This window comes from Cyanistes caeruleus, chromosome 27 (genome assembly GCF_971803275.1).
Source record: "Cyanistes caeruleus chromosome 27, bCyaCae1.hap1.1, whole genome shotgun sequence".
NCBI lineage: Eukaryota > Metazoa > Chordata > Aves > Passeriformes > Paridae > Cyanistes > Cyanistes caeruleus.
In genome coordinates this window covers 1,850,842-1,869,029 of record NC_141727.1, presented here as the reverse complement: position 1 = coordinate 1,869,029, position 18,188 = coordinate 1,850,842, and the positions used below count along the sequence as shown (strand labels likewise).

Below are 18,188 nucleotides of genomic sequence, written 5' to 3'. Positions count from 1 at the left end.
ACACATGACATAGCATTCCCTGAGATCTTTCCATTCATTTGGCTCATACAGGGATTTCCTCACTTATTCAGCAAGGAATGTGGGCCCTGAGGCAGTGTGGGGCCAGGATAAAAGGCAGCCTAACAGGTGGCTCTCTCAACCACTTCTGTCTCCTCCTTCTCCTTGGGAAACAGGTGAGTTGCAAGTCCCTTTCTCCTGCACCCTCTCGAGGACAGCACTGAGCTTTCCAGCCCTTGTTCCTGCTCCTTCTTCTTCTGGGGCTGTTCTGCCTTGGTGGCGGAGGTGTGGGCAGAGGGAAGGCCGTGTGTTCTGGCCAGAGGCTGAGGCTGGGCTGAGGTGCTGATTTTCATGCAGGTTGGGCAGGAGCATGGCTGGGCCAGGCTGAGCTCGGAAGGAGCGAGCTGGGCTCAGGCAAAGGATCCCCAGTTTGGGGCGGCACAGCCTGGAGCTCCACGGGCAGCAGGGGCCTTGTCTTGCTGGGGGTGCCTTGCGGGCTGTGTCTCAGATGTGCGTGTGCTCTGCTCCCTCCCTGCGCCAGGTGCAGCGCCAGGCTCCAGACATGTCCTGCCCTGAGAAGTGCCAGCAGTGCCAGCCCTGCAACCCTTGCTGCCAGTCCTGCGGCCCCTGCCCGCTGGCCAGCAGCTGCAATGAGTGCTGTGTCAGGCAGTGCCAGAGCTCCCATGTCGTCATTGAGCCGCCTGCTGTGCTGGTGACCCTGCCCGGCCCCATCCTCAGCTCCTTCCCACAGAACACCGCCGTGGGATCCTCCACCTCCGCTGCCGTTGGCAGCATCCTCAGCTCTGAGGGAGTGCCCATCAGCTCCGGGGGCTTTGACATCTCCTGCATCACCAACTGCTACGGTGGCAGCAGATGTTGTCGTCCTTGCTAAAGACGCTGCCGCCAATATCCTTGGGCCAGAACCTCCAAGACCTCACAACATGGAGCTGGAATGAAGTCAGAAATTTAAGACATTGGATTTAGAGCTTTGCACTAGTGTTTCCTTCTCCTCTTGCTCTCATTTTCCTGTTCCATTCCTTTCCTATCACCGCCACTCATGGACGGCCTAGTGAGACCTCTTGCACTTTTCTCCTCTGCAGGCCAGGACGTCAGAAATCACTGGGGCGTCATAGTGGCTGCGCCTGGTGCTGTCTCTGAGAACTACCTCCCTTTCTTCTTTAGACTCAGTAAAGTTCTTTTTGTATTGCATCCTGGGCCTCTGATTCCTCCTTCATTCTGTGAAAACTCTTCCAGTCTTCTCAGGAGAAAGATGGAAAAGCAGAGTGCTGGAGTCACTGCTGTGGATTTTTCTCAGAGGTGACAAAGACATCACTGACAGTGAGAGTTATGAGGCACTGGAATGGAGAAGTTACTTCTTATTCCTGGACATGTTCAAGGCTCAAAATCCACAGGGAAGGGCTTTGATCCACTTGGTTTGTGGATGCTGCCATTGTCTATTTTGTGGGGTGGCTATGGTGCTGGAAATGAAATAAATGTTCTTAAATTCCAAGTGTTTGAATTGACACAGTTGAGCACCTGGAAAAACCAGAAAACCATGGTGGACAGGCAATGAGTACATGTATTTCCTTACCTCACTGCACAGATGAGGTTGAATCAACAACTCGGGAAGGGATCCAGAAGTGGGAACATTGTCCCACTTCAGATCAGTCCCACAGGAGTACACAGGTGGGAATTTCAGCACCCTTAGGCACAGTCCTGGCTAGCAGAGCTCCTCTTTGCACCACTACTGTGATCAACCTCTGCTTTTTATGCTCTCTGAGCTTTGACCTTCTATCTCCCAAAACAGAGAGCTCAAGCTTGTCCATGCAAGGGCCTCCAAGTCTCTCCAAACACCTGCCTTGTCTCAATACAGAAATTTTACTTCTCCAAACGGACAGAGGACAAACAGCACGTGCAGAGTTTATTGATCTTAGCACAGGGTGGGCAAGTGAGGCCATTACCACACCCTCCTTTTTCTTCTTCAGAAAGGCATCAGAATGTTTTGTCTAAAAATGCAGCTTTGTGCCAGTCTGAAGTGTAAGCCAGGACTGTCTGAGGAATGTGCCAAATCTCAATCCAGCAGACAATGCAACCCTTCTGCGTGTGTCAGAGATGACCAAAGAGCTGGAGAACCTGTTCTATGAGTGAAGGGGTGGAGCTTTTTCTCTCTGGAAAGCAGAAGGTTTTGGAAAACTCCATGCAGTTTTCCAACAGTTCAAGGATTGGAATGGAAAGGATGGGGCTCTTTCATTCCAAGGATTCCCATGGAAAGGGTGAGTCATTTTGAAGGGGTGCACTTGTTGAAGAGCAGAATGCTCCAGGGCATCTCCCCAACAGAGAAAGAAATCCAATCAGCAGGACCTGCTCTATTTTGGCCTTCTCTCTACTGCAGTGGACATTCCTGCCAGGAATCTTTTTTGGTGCAGGCTCCTCATGGGGTCAGAGCTTTCTTCATGGTACATTGACCTGGAAAGGGCTCCATAGAACAGCTGATCCCAATCAGCTCTTCCGTGTGAGTGCTGCTGATCCCACCCCATGAAGCGTCTCAGTCCTTTGTGTCTGGACAGCAGCTGGGCAGAACACTAAATGTGAGGGAGGTGTCAGAAAAGAGGAGGTTGTGGCCTGTCCCAAAGCATTGCTGATTCCCACTCACCCCTTTTCACCCTCCATTTCTGTTAAGTTTGGGAACTATCTTCCTCCCCTCGTAGTTGCAGTGGAGGAGTGAGGGGTGTGTATGTAAGCTCCAAGAGAAAAGGCACAAAGTAAAATCCAGTGTACGGAGTCCCAACCTCTGCTTCCTCCACCTTTTGCCCTGAGCTCACTGGAAAAGTTGACATGGATGAAAGCAGAACCACAGGTCAACTTGCTTAGATGCAAAACAACTTTATTGACACTAAAGAAGAAAAGGAAGTGGTCCTCAGAGAGCACCAGGAGCAGCCAATAAGGTGCAGCAGGGGCGTCCATCTGCTGGTCTGCAGAGAGGGAGGGAGAGAAGCCAACAGATCCCACTAGGCTGGCATTGAGTCGTATTGATTGGAAAGGAATGCAAGAGAGAAAAGAGAGGAGAAGAAGGAAGCAAAAGTCAGAAGCTCTACATAGGGTATTCCAGAATTCTGTCTTCATTCCAGCTCCATGTTCTGAGCTTCTTGCCCAAGGATGTTGCCAGCAGATTTAGCAGGGACGACATCTGCTGCCACCATAGCAGTTGGTGATGCAGGAGATGTCAAAGCCCCCGGAGCTGATGGGCACTCCACCACAGCTGAGGATGTTGCCAACGGCAGCGGAGGTGGAGGATCCCACGGCGGTGTTCTGTGGGAAGGAGCTGAGGACGGGGCCGGGCAGGGTCACCAGCACAGCAGGCGGCTCAATGACGACATGGGAGCTCTGGCACTGCCTGACACAGCACTCATTGCAGCTGCTGGCCAGCGGGCAGGGGCCACAGGGCTGGCAGCAAGGGTCGCAGGGCCGGCAGCAGGACATGGCTCGGGGTCACAGGTGCACCTGGCGCAGAGGGCAGGCAGAAGGAGAAAGTGGGGACACATGAGGAGCAGCACTGCACCCCAACACCCTGCAGCCAAGGCAGCTCCTGGCCCACATTGCAGTGCCCAGCTCAAAGCCCAGGAGCCACCTCAGCCAAGTGCCAGCCTCTCACTGTCTGCACAAGACCTTCCCTCCTCTGCCCTCTCCCAGCAGAAGCAGCTCCCAGCCCTGTGCTCCCAAATCCCGTCTCAGCTGAGACCTACAGCCAGGAAAGAACTGCTCTTGAAGCAGCAGGAGCAGGATCTTTGCACTCACCTGAGGATTCCTGAGGAGAAGGAGGTGAGAGAAGTGGATGAGAGAGCAGAGACTTGGGCTGCCTTTTATAGCAGTCCTGCCCTGCCTCAGGCCCAGAGACACCTTTGTGGGAGTCATAGTTTTCTGACCAGCTCATGTCAAATGTGCACCATCCCAGTTAATGGTAGAGGCTGTGGCCTGGTTTCCTGCATTGCTGCCTTTTCATTTTCTGGCTTCTGCTGTGTGCATTTTTATTTCCTATCTGAAGTCTTCTCAAATGGCCGGGATTCAAGGTCCAAGAATTTCCTTGATATAAACACGTCAGCGTAGGCTGAATGTTTGGATCGTGGTCTAGTAACATTCCATGTAGGCACATAGTGTTCACCTGTGTTATTCCTGTAGATTTATTTGTGGCAAAATGTTGTGTGAATCATGCTTATTCTTCTTGTACACATGCACCAGGGGTGCCATGTGAGGCTAGAGGAAACATCCTTTTCTCCTTCTCCCCATCTCTCTCTGGCAAGCATGTTTTGTTTCACTGAGATGGGCTTCTGCTTGCAGGACTTTTTCTTTCTTGCCATACTTACAGTATCTCAGGGAAATTGTGCTGGTCTCATCAACCTCACCCTCTTTCTGTACATTGTCTGTGGGTCCTTTGAGAAGACAAAGACCATTTCTGTGGCCGGATTCCTTCATGGGATGCTTGAGTTCTCTCCTTTCAGAGTTGTTACCAACACCTCAACAGACTACCCACTTTTTGGTGGTTTTCTTTTATGAATGTCCAAATTGCAAGGTTCAAGGGAGGCCTTCCTAAGCATGTGTGTCAATCTGCAAGTGTTTTCATCATGAGGACACATGATGGTCCTCACTGCCAGCCCCCCTTTGGCGTGTCCTTTAGCCCCACTGAGGCACTGGTTGCCCTGGAGAGATGGAGCCGATGTATAGCTGAACAGTGCTGCTTTGACCTTGCAGAGAAATGTCCAGAGAACTGAAATGCAGCCTCTGCCTCCTCCACCCTCCACTTCTTCCTTTATGTTCAGGGAGAAAGCCCAGAAATCCTGTCAGTCTCTACAGGCCTTCATCCCAAATGCAACCCTCTCTGCTGGAGTGTTGCTGGTGAGTGGGTGAGGTGTCCCACTTGTAACGCGGAGGCAACAGCCAGGATTTCTACAAACTGGTGGTTGAGAGGAAGGACCAAAGTCAGAGAGTCCATAGAACATTTCATATTTTATTAGTAAAATGCAAACTTGGCATGGAAATAGGGGAAAGGAAAAGGAAACGAGGGGAAGGGAAACGAGGGGAAGGGAAACGAAGGGAAGGGAAACGAGGGGAAGGGAAGGTGCGGGAAGGTGCGGGAAGGTGCGGGAAGGGAAGGTGCGGGAAGGTGCGGGAAGGTGCGGGAAGGTGCGGGAAGGTGCGGGAAGGTGCGGGAAGGTGCGGGAAGGTGCGGGAAGGGAAGGGAAGGGAAGGGAAGGGAAGGGAAGGGAAGGGAAGGGAAGGGAAGGGAAGGGAAGGGAAGGGAAGGGAAGGGAAGGGAAGGGAAGGGAAGGGAAGGGAAGGGAAGGGAAGGGAAGGGAAGGGAAGGGAAGGGAAGGGAAGGGAAGGGAAGGGAAGGGAAGGGAAGGGAAGGGAAGGGAAGGGAAGGGAAGGGAAGGGAAGGGAAGGGAAGGGAAGGGAAGGGAAGGGAAGGGAAGGGAAGGGAAGGGAAGGGAAGGGAAGGGAAGGGAAGGGAAGGGAAGGGAAGGGAAGGGAAGGGAAGGGAAGGGAAGGGAAGGGAAGGGAAGGGAAGGGAAGGTGCGGGAAGGGAAGGGAAGGGAAGGGAAGGTACGGGAAGGGAAGGGAAGGGAAGGGAAGGGAAGGGAAGGGAAGGGAAGGGAAGGGAAGGGAAGGGAAGGGAAGGGAAGGGAAGGTGCGGGAAGGTGCGGGAAGGGAAGGGAAGGGAAGGGAAGGGAAGGGAAGGGAAGGGAAGGGAAGGGAAGGGAAGGGAAGGGAAGGGAAGGGAAGGGAAGGGAAGGGAAGGGAAGGGAAGGGAAGGGAAGGGAAGGGAAGGGAAGGGAAGGGAAGGGAAGGGAAGGGAAGGGAAGGGAAGGGAAGGGAAGGGAAGGGAAGGGAAGGGAAGGGAAGGGAAGGGAAGGGAAGGGAAGGGAAGGGAAGGGAAGGGAAGGGAAGGGAAGGGAAGGGAAGGGAAGGGAAGGGAAGGGAAGGGAAGGGAAGGGAAGGGAAGGGAAGGGAAGGGAAGGGAAGGGAAGGGAAGGGAAGGGAAGGGAAGGGAAGGGAAGGTGCGGGAAGGTGCGGGAAGGTGCGGGAAGGTGCGGGAAGGTGCGGGAAGGGAAGGGAAGGGAAGGGAAGGGAAGGGAAGGGAAGGGAAGGGAAGGGAAGGGAAGGGAAGGGAAGGGAAGGGAAGGGAAGGGAAGGGAAGGGAAGGGAAGGGAAGGGAAGGGAAGGGAAGGGAAGGTGCGGGAAGGGAAGGTGCGGGAAGGGAAGGGAAGGGAAGGGAAGGGAAGGGAAGGGAAGGGAAGGGAAGGGAAGGGAAGGGAAGGGAAGGGAAGGGAAGGGAAGGGAAGGGAAGGGAAGGGAAGGGAAGGGAAGGGAAGGGAAGGGAAGGGAAGGGAAGGGAAGGGAAGGGAAGGGAAGGGAAGGGAAGGGAAGGGAAGGGAAGGGAAGGGAAGGGAAGGGAAGGGAAGGGAAGGGAAGGGAAGGGAAGGGAAGGGAAGGGAAGGGAAGGGAAGGTGCGGGAAGGTGCGGGAAGGTGCGGGAAGGTGCGGGAAGGTGCGGGAAGGGAAGGGAAGGTGCGGGAAGGGAAGGTGCGGGAAGGGAAGGGAAGGTGCGGGAAGGGAAGGTGCGGGAAGGGAAGGGAAGGTGCGGGAAGGTGCGGGAAGGTGCGGGAAGGTGCGGGAAGGTGCGGGAAGGGAAGGGAAGGGAAGGGAAGGGAAGGGAAGGGAAGGGAAGGGAAGGGAAGGGAAGGGAAGGGAAGGGAAGGGAAGGGAAGGGAAGGGAAGGGAAGGGAAGGGAAGGGAAGGGAAGGGAAGGGAAGGGAAGGGAAGGGAAGGGAAGGGAAGGGAAGGGAAGGGAAGGGAAGGGAAGGGAAGGGAAGGGAAGGGAAGGGAAGGGAAGGGAAGGGAAGGGAAGGGAAGGGAAGGGAAGGGAAGGGAAGGGAAGGGAAGGGAAGGGAAGGGAAGGGAAGGGAAGGGAAGGGAAGGGAAGGGAAGGGAAGGGAAGGGAAGGGAAGGGAAGGGAAGGGAAGGGAAGGGAAGGGAAGGGAAGGGAAGGGAAGGGAAGGGAAGGGAAGGGAAGGGAAGGGAAGGGAAGGGAAGGGAAGGGAAGGGAAATCTCAATACTCCTGGCTCATACATCAGTCTAGCTAGTATGGTGTCCAGGATCCTGGGAGTACTTCCTAGACTTCCTGGGGACACTGATTTTAGATAAGATTATCCCTGCAATGGAACCAGTGATCTTGCTCCCTGTGCAAATGACTTTCCATGGCCAGTCTGTCCTTCTGGCTCCTTCTGGACAGGGATTGGGGGCTTCAGGGGCCTTTGTGGTCTTGATTCCTCTCTCCTAGATCAGCATTAGGTCAACAGCCCATGGCTGCTACTCCACCTCCTCCTCTTGCCTTTTGCTGTGTTTTGCTGCTCTCCAGGAGCCACAGCAAAAACACTTCTCCCAGAAAACTGCTTCCCTACCTCCCCAGGGTCCCTTCTCCTACCACATGCTGGACTTTTTTGCCACATGTCTGTACTGCCAATCCTTGGTGGTTATTAGCAGCTGTGCTGAGTTGACCTTGGCTGATGGCCAGTGTTCTGCAAGCCATTTTATGACTCCTTTCTGAGGTGGATAGGGAAGAGAAAATCAGATGGGAAACAATTTGATGCTTGAGATAAGGCAGCTGGCTAAAGCAAAACCGTGCATAACAATTGGCTGTTAAAATTTTTATTCATCTGATTTTGCTTCACACTGTGTTGGACATTGTATCTTGTGTAAAAGCAATGAGGTTTGGTAGCTGGGGAACAAAACTGCAGGAATGGGCTCTGGGACAAGAGTCCAGTGTTTCCCGCCACATCTGACAGAATCAGCTCCAAGTGTGTCCAAAGGGGACTCTGTGCTACCCAACACAGAGCCCATTTGTCACACTGGTGAAGCCTCTGTGAAAGTGGATTTCATTAGAAATGGTTTGGGTTGGGAGGAAAGGGTTAAAAGCAGAAGAATGAGGAGAATGGTTGAGTAGGTTCACTCAAGTGACATTGCAGCTGAGAATGTCCGAGAAGGTTATCAGTGTGGGAAAAACCATAAAGGATGCCTTCTTCTGTTTTATCCTGTGTTTGCAGAAGCAGAATCACTGTGTAGAGACAAGGTTAGTGTTTAGAGACTTGGAGGCCCTGTAACGGACATGCTTGAGATACCTATTTTGGGAGAGAGAAAAATAAAAATTCAGAGATCAATAAAGCACAGACACATCATAGGACTGGTGTAAAGAGGACCCCTGCCAGCAAGGACTTAACCTAAGGGGGACAATGTTCCCACTTGTGCATCTCTGCCCAAGTGTTGATTCAGCCTCCTGTGTGGAGTGAGGAAAGGAAATAAATTTACTCTTTGCCTCTCCATCATGGTTTTGTGGGTATTCCATCTGCCCAACTATGTCAACTGAAATACTTGGGATGGAAGGGAACTGGAACAGTTTTTGTTTGCAACACTCTACACACACCATGGGTAGACGGCACCCACCAAACCAAGCAGCTCAAAGTCCTGAGCAACCTTGCCTTGAAGACTTGCAGGAGTGAGAAATCTGCAATTTCTCTGGCAACTTGTTCCAGCACCTCATCACTCTCACTGTCAGGATATCTCTGTCTATGTCAGCTCTAAGGGAAAAGACAGAAGGAAAATCCATAGCAGTGAGTCCCACTGTCTGCTTTTCCACCTTTTTCCTGAGGAGACTGGAAAACTTGTCATGGAAAGAAGGACAAATCATAGGCCCAGTTTAGAATGCAAAAATACTTTATTGAGTCTAAAGAAGAAATGTGGGAACATCAGACACAGCACAAGGTGCAGATAATAAGATGCATAGGGGGTGTCTGGCAGCCTGGCCAGCAGATAGAGGGGAAGAGAAGCCACCAAGGGGCCACCAAGGTGGCATTGGTTGGTGTCATCAAAAAAGGAAAGAAAAAGAGAAGAGAGTGCAGAAGAAGGAACTAATAGCCAAAAAGTCCAAATGCAATATCCCAAAATTTTGTCTTGATTCCAGCTCCATGTTCTGAGGTCTTGGAGGTTCTGGCCCAAGGAAGTTGCCAGCAGAATCTTTAGCAAGGACGACAACATCTGCTGCCATAGCAGTTGGTGATGCAGGAGATGTCAAAGCCCCCGGAGCTGATGGGCACTCCGCCAGAGCTGAGGATGTTGCCAACGGCAGCGGAGGTGGAGGATCCCACGGCGGTGTTCTGTGGGAAGGAGCTGAGGACGGGGCCGGGCAGGGTCACCAGCACAGCAGGCGGCTCAATGACGACATGGGAGCTCTGGCACTGCCTGACACAGCACTCATTGCAGCTGCTGCCCAGCGGGCAAGGGCCGCAGGGCTGGCAGCAAGGGTCACAGGGCTTGCAGCAGGACATGGCTCGGGGTCACAGGTGCACCTGGCACAGAGGGCAGGCAGAAGGAGAAAGTGGGGACACATGAGAAGCAGCACTGCACCCAAACACCCTGCAGCCAAGGCAGCTCCTGGCCCACATTGCAGTGCCCAGCTCAAAGCCCAGGAGCCACCTCAGCCAAGTGCAAGCCTCTCACTGTCTGCACAAGACCTTGTCTCCCCTGCCCTCTCCCAGCGGAAGCAGCTCCCAGCCCTGTGCTCCCAAATCCCGTCTCAGCTGAGACCTACAGCCAGGAAAGAGCTGCTCTTGAAGCAGCAGGAGCAGGATCTTCGCACTCACCTGAGGATTCCTGAGGAGAAGGAGGTGAGAGAAGTGGATAAGAGAGCAGAGACTTGGGCTGCCTTTTATAGCAGTCCTGCCCTGCCTCAGGCCCAGAGGCACCTTTGTGGGAGTCATAGTTTTCTGACCAGCTCATGTCAAATGTGCACCATCCCAGCTAATGGTAGGGGCTGTGTCCTGGTTTCCTGCACTACTAGCTTTTCATTTCTTGTCTAATTCCATGTGCCTTTCTATCTGAAGTCTTCTGTAAGTGCTGGGATGTGAAGCCCAAATATTTCCAGGATATAAACACATCAGCTCAGGCAGAAGGCTCAGATGGTAGCATTCCATGTGGTCAGTTGATGTGAAGCTGTGTCATGTCTGTATGGGTTTTTGCACTAAAATTGTCAAGGAATCTACACTGCTCTCATTCTTGCACGTGAAGGACTGCCATGTGAGGGGACATTATTGAGTCTAAAGAAGAAATGTGGGAACATTTCAAAACAAAAGCATCCTTTTTTGGTTTTCCTCCCTGACTCTCTGTGGCAGTCAGTCATTGCTGCACTGACCCCATTGCTACAGAAACATTGCTCTCAGGAAAATTCAGCTGGTCTCATTGCCTCATCCTCTTCCTGTGCAGTCTCTGTTGGTCATCTGTGAACACCAGCGATGTGTCTGTGACCTGGTCTTTCCCCGATATTACTGGGTCCTCTCCTGTCAGAGTTGCTTGCAACAAGTCCTCAGCAGAGCTGAGCTGTTGGTATTTTTATGGCCTTCTATGAATAGAAAGACTTTTTCTTGGCTCCATGCACATGAGCACACATGAGTTAGTCTCTGTGTGTGTGTGTGTGTGTACCTCATCATGAGGACGTGTGAATATTCTCTCAGTCGCCCCCTACCTTGTGTTGTCCTTCAGCACCACAGAGTAGCCGGGCATCTTTGCCAGAAGCCAATCTACAACTGAATGGTGCTTGCAGAGAAGTACCCACAGAACTGAAATGCAGCTTCTCCTTCATCCTCCATTTCTTGCTCTTTGTTCAGGAAAAAAAGGCCAAGAATATCTTCCCACCCTGAAAGATTTTCATTCCTTAATCGAAAATTGAAGAAGGGGAGTATGGCTTTGTCTCGGTTTGAAAGACAGGTGTCTGCCAAGAAAGCTGGCAATCTCTGTTGGAATGGACAATATGACCCCCTTTCCTCCAAATTATTATTACTTTGAAATTAAAGGGCTTTCAGGCAAAGATAGGAAAAAGAAATAATAGCTCTTTACCACTACGTAGCTATTTAACAAGGCAAACAAACAACAACAGCAGCAACAACAAACAAAAGAACCCAGAAAACCCAATAATCAATCTCTTCCTGCTCTAAGCACTTTCCCCTTGGCTGCAGCTCCAGGCACGGCCGGCAGGGGCGCTGGTGGCTCCCGGCCGGGCAGGGCGGGTGCAGTGATTCCCCCGCGCCTGCAGGGGGCGCTGTGGCGCGGGCTCGGCCGCCTCTCTGCGTGTGGGTAATGGCGGCGCAGCCGGGGCAGGGATGGAGAAGGGGTTTCCTTTACAAACCCACAGGTGCAGCCGGTCCCGCTGCCCCTCTGGATGAGCTGTAGCAGGATCCTCGGGGCAGCGGCTGGAACGGCAGGGGTGAGCAGATCCCGGAGTGGTAGATGAGATGTGTCAGAGACTCGGCAGCTGCAGCGGGAGCCGCGGCAGGCCCAGCGGGCAGGGGTGCAGGGTGCAGGGTTACAGTGAAGAACCCAGAACAGTGGCGGAGAAGCAGCGGGGCTGGGCAGCGGCGGCCTGGCTCCCAAACACAGCCGGGAGAAGGTCCCTTGGAGGTGAAAGGGGATCAGGGATCCTGGGGCTTCCCCTGAGGCAGTGGAGCAGATGGTGAAGGGTCCCCTGTTTGGTGAGGTAGTGTGTTAATAATCCCAGTGCAATGGCCACTCTTTATGAGCAGAGCTCCACTCATGGTAGGACAGGGCAGCAGGAGGCAGAACCCCACAGTGCTGTTGAATTCTTCCCACAGTGACCACAGCCTCTTTCCCCTTACTAATGCTAAGTGAGCAAGACACAGAAGCTGAGCCCAGCTCACTTTTCTTTCCCAGCCCAAATTCTCAAGGTATCTCTGCACCTCTGAAAGAAGCCCTCAGATAAGACAGCAGCCAGCTGCACCATTCCAGGGACAACTTATTTTGTCTCTCTTAAGTAGCCAGTTGTTATTAGCCAGTTTCTAGCAACAAAACTGGGAAAAAAATCCCTAAGAGAAAGAAAACAAAAGGAAAACAAAACCCCTAACCTCCAACAGCCTAGAAGCTCTAAATACAATGTCCCCAAGCTCTGTCTTCTGGCCAGGATCCTGTTCTGAGGTCTTGGAGATTTTTCCCCAAGGGCACTCCCAGCAACTTTAGCAGCTTTTCAGCTAGGCATCTTCTGTGATTAAAAACAATTTTATGTCCAGACGGAGAGAAAAAGTAGAAGTTCAGCAAGCACAGTCTGTGCAATCATTGGACAATACTTAACACCCCTTTGGGAGTCTGATAAATGTGTACTGTCTTCTCTTCCAGGCAAATATGAATTTCCATGTCATGTTCTCAGCATGGAATAAAAACCCATTTCTTTTACATCCCCGGTTGCCAGCCATGAGTGGGTGGCTCTCTGAATTTGAGGTGTAAAGAATTTAGCACAGCAGCAGTTAAAAATGCAGTGTTGGCATGATACCAAAATCATTCAGATATAAACCTTCTAACACAGTTTTCAGAAAGTAGGCATTTTTTATTGCAGTGCTGGGCAGAGGATCCTGCCTCCAATAAAGTGCACCAAGCATAGGGTAAACAGAATTTTTATCATACATACTGATTACATATTCATTTTCTATCCCTGCTTACTTGATATATATGCATTACTTTAATTTACATAGTCACACCCCTTATTCCAAGTCATTATTTGATTTTTGGGGTCTTCTTCAGTGGTCATCAATGTCAGATCTCCCAAAATTTTTAGGGGGCTGTTCCTTGAGCTCCGCTTTTGAGTAATGCACAATTGTTCATGTATTGTTCTTCATGACTTCTGTTTCTCCAAGGCTGCATTGTTCCATTAATTTGGTAAGAGTAAAATGCTGATCTGTTCTACTGTTCTTATCAGGCATTCAAACATTTGGCCTTCATTTCAGGGCCTCAGGGAGCAGAGAGGAACTTCAGCATCAGCTGGCATCACCACACGGGGAAACCACCCACTATCTCTCCTCTTGAAGGGTTTTCATTAAAAGCAAGCTTCCTGGCAAAGTGGTTGGGCCTTTGCCAGATGCAGCCTTTCATCTGCAGAAGCTGCAGCTGCCTGCTCTGACTCCTGCCAAGTTCAGCTGTTTGCTATCGGTCTTTCCAGGCAACCTGCAGCCTTCCTTTCCCTATAGGCTTATGCTCCTGGAAAAGCCACTATCTACATCTGAACCCAGTCCCTAAGCCAGTTCCTTCACTCCTGCTCCCTCCATGCCCTGGAATCAGTTTTATCATATCTGGCTACTATTGAGACTCTCCTGAGCAGATGCAAGGCCCTATTCAAACTGACTGATTCCAGAGGCTGACAGGGAAGTTTTATCCCTTCCTTCTGTGTCTCCTGGACTTCCCATCCCTCCTGATGCAGCATGAACATGTCATCCTGAGAGCTCTTTTGCTGAACTGAAACTTTGCAGCTCCTGTTCATTGAACTAGAAGAGACAACTAGACAGAGTAAACTAGTAAAGGAGTGCTCCAAGCTGAATATTTTTGGAGGGAGGCAGGGAGGCAGGGAGGGAGTCCTGGCTTCAGTGTCAATCCAGCTGATGGAATATCCAGGGTCCTGGGGGTACTGCCTGGGTTTTATGGGGTTGCCTTTTTATAGATGTGCTTCCCTGTCTTAGAGCTAAGTTTCCCACTTCTATGCAAACTTGTTATCAAGTGCAGTTTGTTCTTTTAGACATTTCTAGAAATGGGTCAGAGGGCTTTGGGGGTCTTTGGTGGTCTTGGTCCTCTGCATTTTGTTGGCCTTTGGTCAACAGTCCATGCCCACTTCTCCACCTCATTCCTGCTCTTACCCTGTGCTGTGCTTCTCTCCAGCAGCCAGAACAAGGACATTTGTCCTGGAAAAGTGCTGTCCTACCTCCACATGGCCACTTATCCAGCCACATCCCATTTGTTCTCACAGCGTCTTCTTACCAAGAACCCTCAGGTGGCTCCACAGCCATCAAGCTGTGGGTTTGAGACATGCACAAGAGTCCCTCACCTTCTAATGCTCCTACACCAGTGTTCAGTGAGATGGACACAGATGGTGTCTGAACCATGAACTCTGGGCAGGAAGAGCATAGGGAGAACTAAACAAAGTTCATGAGGCATTGTGTGCCTGAGCTGTTATTTTTGCTGTGCCTTCAGGACTTCCTGAAGGTGATGTGAGAAAAAACAGGATGTGGCTGGAGAAGGGGCCATACAGAGGTAGGCAGCTTGATTCTTGGACAAACAACCTTGGTGTAGTTCCTGGAGAGGAGCACAACACAGGACAGCACAAGGACAGGAATGAGGCCACAAAGCAGATATGAACTGTGGGGAGGGGGGAATCAAGGTCACCAAAGACCCCTGAAGCCTCCAACGCATTTCCAGAAAAGTCTGAAAGAATAGACTGTGCATGAGAACTCCTATGTATAAAAAGAGAGAAACCTATCTTTGGGGCAGAGAAACGTATCCATGAGAAGGTGTCCTCTCAAGTCAGAGGACTGTCCTCATGTTGCATTCCACTCTGGGGAACTGTGACGAGTTCTTTCAAAAATAGATGGTCCAGAACAAAATTAAGGCAACTGAGACAACATGGTATCTGATAACAGTTTATTGGTAATGAAAAAACAACAAAAACAAAAAAGTAGTTGCCCTACTAATGAGGGCTAGAAAAGACTGAAAAGAGGGAAGGAAAATGGAAAAGGGTGGGAGTAAGGAGACAGAGAGAGGAGAGAAGGAGAGAGCAAAAGCAGGCATTACCATGAGAAGATAGGGCAGTGCTGTCGGATGTCTGCACTGCAGGGGTGTGTGCATGCTGCCTGCCAGGGAGCCTGTGCAGCTCTCAGAGAGGCACAGCCCCACAGGCACAGCTCCCACGACAATGGGCAGCCGGACACCAGGTGAGTGAGAATTGGGCAGGAGGTGCGGGACCCTGGGCAGGGTGGTGGTGGGGATTGCACTGGCAGGCTGGATTAGAGACAAGCAGGGCTGGGCACAGGTGGCTCAGGCAGGAACGCAAGGACAAAGCAGGCAGGGCACTGGACAGGAACACAGGAAGGCAGGAAAGGCGGCAAGTGGGATGGGTGAAGGGGTAGGGCAGGACACAGGCTATACATGAGGCTCAGAGGTCACCTGGTGTCCTGCCAAGTGCCCAGATAGAGGGAGGGTGAGCAAGGGCCAGTGAGGACAGAAGAGCCAAAAGGCAGGCTGGAGCTAGGGCAAAAAGGACAACAAAACAGGCTAGGGCCAGGACAAAGAAGCAGACCTCAGCAGGCTGGAGCCAAGGCAAAACCACAAGACAAAAGGGCTCCAGACTCCAAAAGCCCTGACTCAAAAAAGCCCCCAAAAGACAAGACTCAAACAGCCAAACCAAAAAGCCCTAAGAGCTCCAGAGCTTGTGATGCAGTTACTTTTATGCCCCCTAGATCCTCCCAAAGTCTCCCTGCTGACAGGAGACCATTGACCCAGTAAAATATTTGGTGGCAGTCTCTTGGTGGAGACTTTTTTCCATCTGATTGGAGAACCTGTTTGGAGGGTACAATGTCTTTGGTGTTCCCCCGCTGAATGCCTCTCCCATGTGAGACATGAACTGGTTGCCAGGCAAAGTCTCCCCAGAGACAAAGCTCTCTCCCATCTTTTAGCTGACTCCTGAAAGTGTCACATGTGCAGCGCCTCCCCAACATGCCTCTGTGGATGCTAAATACTGAACCACAGTGCCTGTACAAATTACAGGCCGCATAGCTCCTCAGGCTTGCCTGAGAAAGTAGCCTGGGAAAAATATGAGAAGGAATTAAAACAATCCTCAGGGACACTAAACAGCCTTGCAGGTGTTGTTTTGCAGTCTTTGTTTTCCTTGCAGGAAGAAGTCAGGGGGGTGATGAGCCCCCCTGACCAATGATGGTGATGTAGCACTTTGTTAACCAATAGGAGATTCTTTTCTGTACCTTCCACGTACCAGTCTATAAAAACAGGCCTGAAGTAATAAACCAGAGTATTCTTGTGTTGTAACTCCCTTGAGAGTCCTTGTCGTTCTTTATAGCCGTTCCCAATCGGAACAACAATGCCTCTGACAACCAGTATTGAGACAGAAATCAAAATTAAATTGGCTCTTCACACCTTATGACCTTGGACATCCAATGGACTGGACTGCACAGCTGGATGGATGCTGAAACCAGGATTGACACTCCAGCAGCTGGATCAACACTGAAACCAGGACTGAGATCTCACCCACTGGATCAACATTGAAACTGGAACTGACATTTTATCAGCTGGATGGAAGCTGGAACAAGGGCCAGTGATCTCTTTTTCTCTCTAGTGATCTCTTTTTCTCTCTCTTTCCCTCTCTCTTTACCTCTCTTTCTTTTTCCCCCATTAATTCATCTCCACCTCTTTAATTTCTCTCTTCCCTTTCACCAAACTTCTAAATCCAAAACACACTGCCATTGTTTATATAGTAGGTCTGGGACTAATCTAACATACCAATCTCCACACTAAGTGTGTAATTTACTAATAAAACTTTACTAATTTTACTAATAAAACTTTCTGATTGTTCATGGACCATCTGACTTCTGCCATTCCTTTTGACCTTGAGCATTTAAGAATCTTGAGTGTTTCCTTCACCTTAACAGTGTGACCCCTCAGTCTGCTCAACTTGATTGGCAAATGCTGATCCCAGCTTCTGCATCACCTCAGCCCTGCATGTTTGGACAGCATCTGGATCTTGCCACATGCTAAAGGACTCTGTGAGGTACCTGTCTCATCTGCCTTTGACCACATGTGCTGTTCATGGGCCCTGGAGTGGGTAACACAGGGGCGGAGAAGGAAGAGATGAGGCTGTGAGCTGTTCCCAGACACTGCTGTTTCCTTTCCTCATTCCTGCCTCCCTTTGGAGCCATCTTTTTCCTGTTTGCCATTGTCTGTGGAGTAGCCAGGGATGTTCTTCAGCAGCTCCAAAAGAAAATGCACAAAGTAAAATCCACTACACGGAGTCCCACACTCTGCCTCTCCACCTTTTACCCTGAGCATAATGGAAGACTATCCATGGAAAAAAAAAGAAGATATGGAGGACAAGGCTTGGATGCAAACCAACTTTATTGAGTGTAAAGTGGAAAAGGACATGGCTCACAGAGGCCAAGAGGAGCAGCCACTGAGATGTAGTGGAGTTCCTGCAGAGGGTGCATCTGCCTGCATTGCAGAAAGAGGGAGGGCAAAACATCCCCCTAGGCTGGTCTGGGAAGACACAGACAGTAAGTATAAGAGAGAGGAGGGTAAAAGAAGCAAAGAGAAGCCTGGAGCTCTAAATACAATGGTCCAAAGCTCTAACTCTGCACAGAACCATGTTCAAAGATCTTGGAAGTTCATGCCCAAGGATGTTGCCAGCATCTTTAGCAGGGACGACATCTGCTGCCACCATAGCAGTTGGTGATGCAGGAGATGTCAAAGCCCCCAGAGTTGATGGGCACTCCGCCACAGCTGAGGATGTTGCCAACAGCAGCGGAGGTGGAGGATCCCACGGCGGTGTTCTGAGGGAAGGAGCTGAGGATGGGGCCGGGCAGGGTCACCACCACGGCCGAGGGCTGGATGGCCACGTGGGAATCCTGGCACTGCCTGACACAGCACTCATTGCAGCTGCTGCCCAGCGGGCAGGGTCCACAGGGCTGGCAGCAAGGGTCGCAGGGCTTGCAGCAGGACATGGCTCGGGGTCACAGGTGCACCTGGCACAGAGGGCAGGCAGAAGGAGAAAGTGGGGACACATGAGGAGCAGCACTGCACCCAAACACCCTGCAGCCAAGGCAGCTCCTGGCCCACATTGCAGTGCCCAGCTCAAAGCCCAGGAGCCACCTCAGCCAAGTGCCAGCCTCTCTCTGTCTGCACAAGACCTTGTCTCCCTTGCCCTCTCCCAGCAGAAGCAGCTCCCAGCCCTGTGCTCCCAAATCCCGTCTCAGCTGAGACCTACAGCCAGGAAAGAGCTGCTCTTGAAGCAGCAGGAGCAGGATCTTCACACTCACCTGAGGATTCCTGAGGAGAAGGAGGTGAGAGAAGTGGTTGAGAGAGCAGAGACTTGGGCTGCCTTTTATAGCAGTCCTGCCCTGCCTCAGGCCCAGAGGCACCTTTGTGGAAGGCATAATTTTCTGACCAGCTCATGTCAAATGTGCACCATCCCAGCTAATGGTAGGGGCTGTGTCCTGGTTTCCTGCACTGCGGCCTCTTCATTTCCTGGCACATGCCATATTCTCTCCCCCTTCAGGGCTTTTGTAAGTGCTGGAAGAACAAGCCCAAGGATT

At 51.4% G+C, this 18,188-nt stretch overlaps 1 protein-coding gene and 3 pseudogenes across 1 annotated transcript; 1 reads left to right on the top strand and 3 right to left on the bottom strand.

Moving 5' to 3' along the window:
- Positions 1 to 468: 468 nt before the first annotated feature.
- Positions 469 to 994, top strand: LOC111943297 (feather keratin Cos2-2-like). Its single transcript, XM_023946294.2, has one exon. It carries the CDS (start codon positions 506 to 508, stop codon positions 887 to 889), a length of 384 nt encoding a protein of 127 aa, XP_023802062.1. The 5' UTR covers positions 469 to 505; the 3' UTR covers positions 890 to 994.
- A 2,158-nt stretch (positions 995 to 3,152) lies between these two features.
- LOC111943306 (feather keratin Cos2-2 pseudogene) lies at positions 3,153 to 3,498 on the bottom strand (annotated as a pseudogene).
- A 5,567-nt stretch (positions 3,499 to 9,065) lies between these two features.
- LOC111943307 (feather keratin Cos2-2 pseudogene) lies at positions 9,066 to 9,523 on the bottom strand (annotated as a pseudogene).
- Positions 9,524 to 17,288: 7,765 nt separating this feature from the next.
- LOC111943300 (feather keratin Cos1-2 pseudogene) lies at positions 17,289 to 17,632 on the bottom strand (annotated as a pseudogene).
- Positions 17,633 to 18,188: the final 556 nt, after the last annotated feature.

Coding starts and splice junctions, on each gene's coding strand:
- LOC111943297 (XM_023946294.2), top strand. CDS start 506: ATGTGCGTGTGCTCTGCTCCCTCCCTGCGCCAGGTGCAGCGCCAGGCT.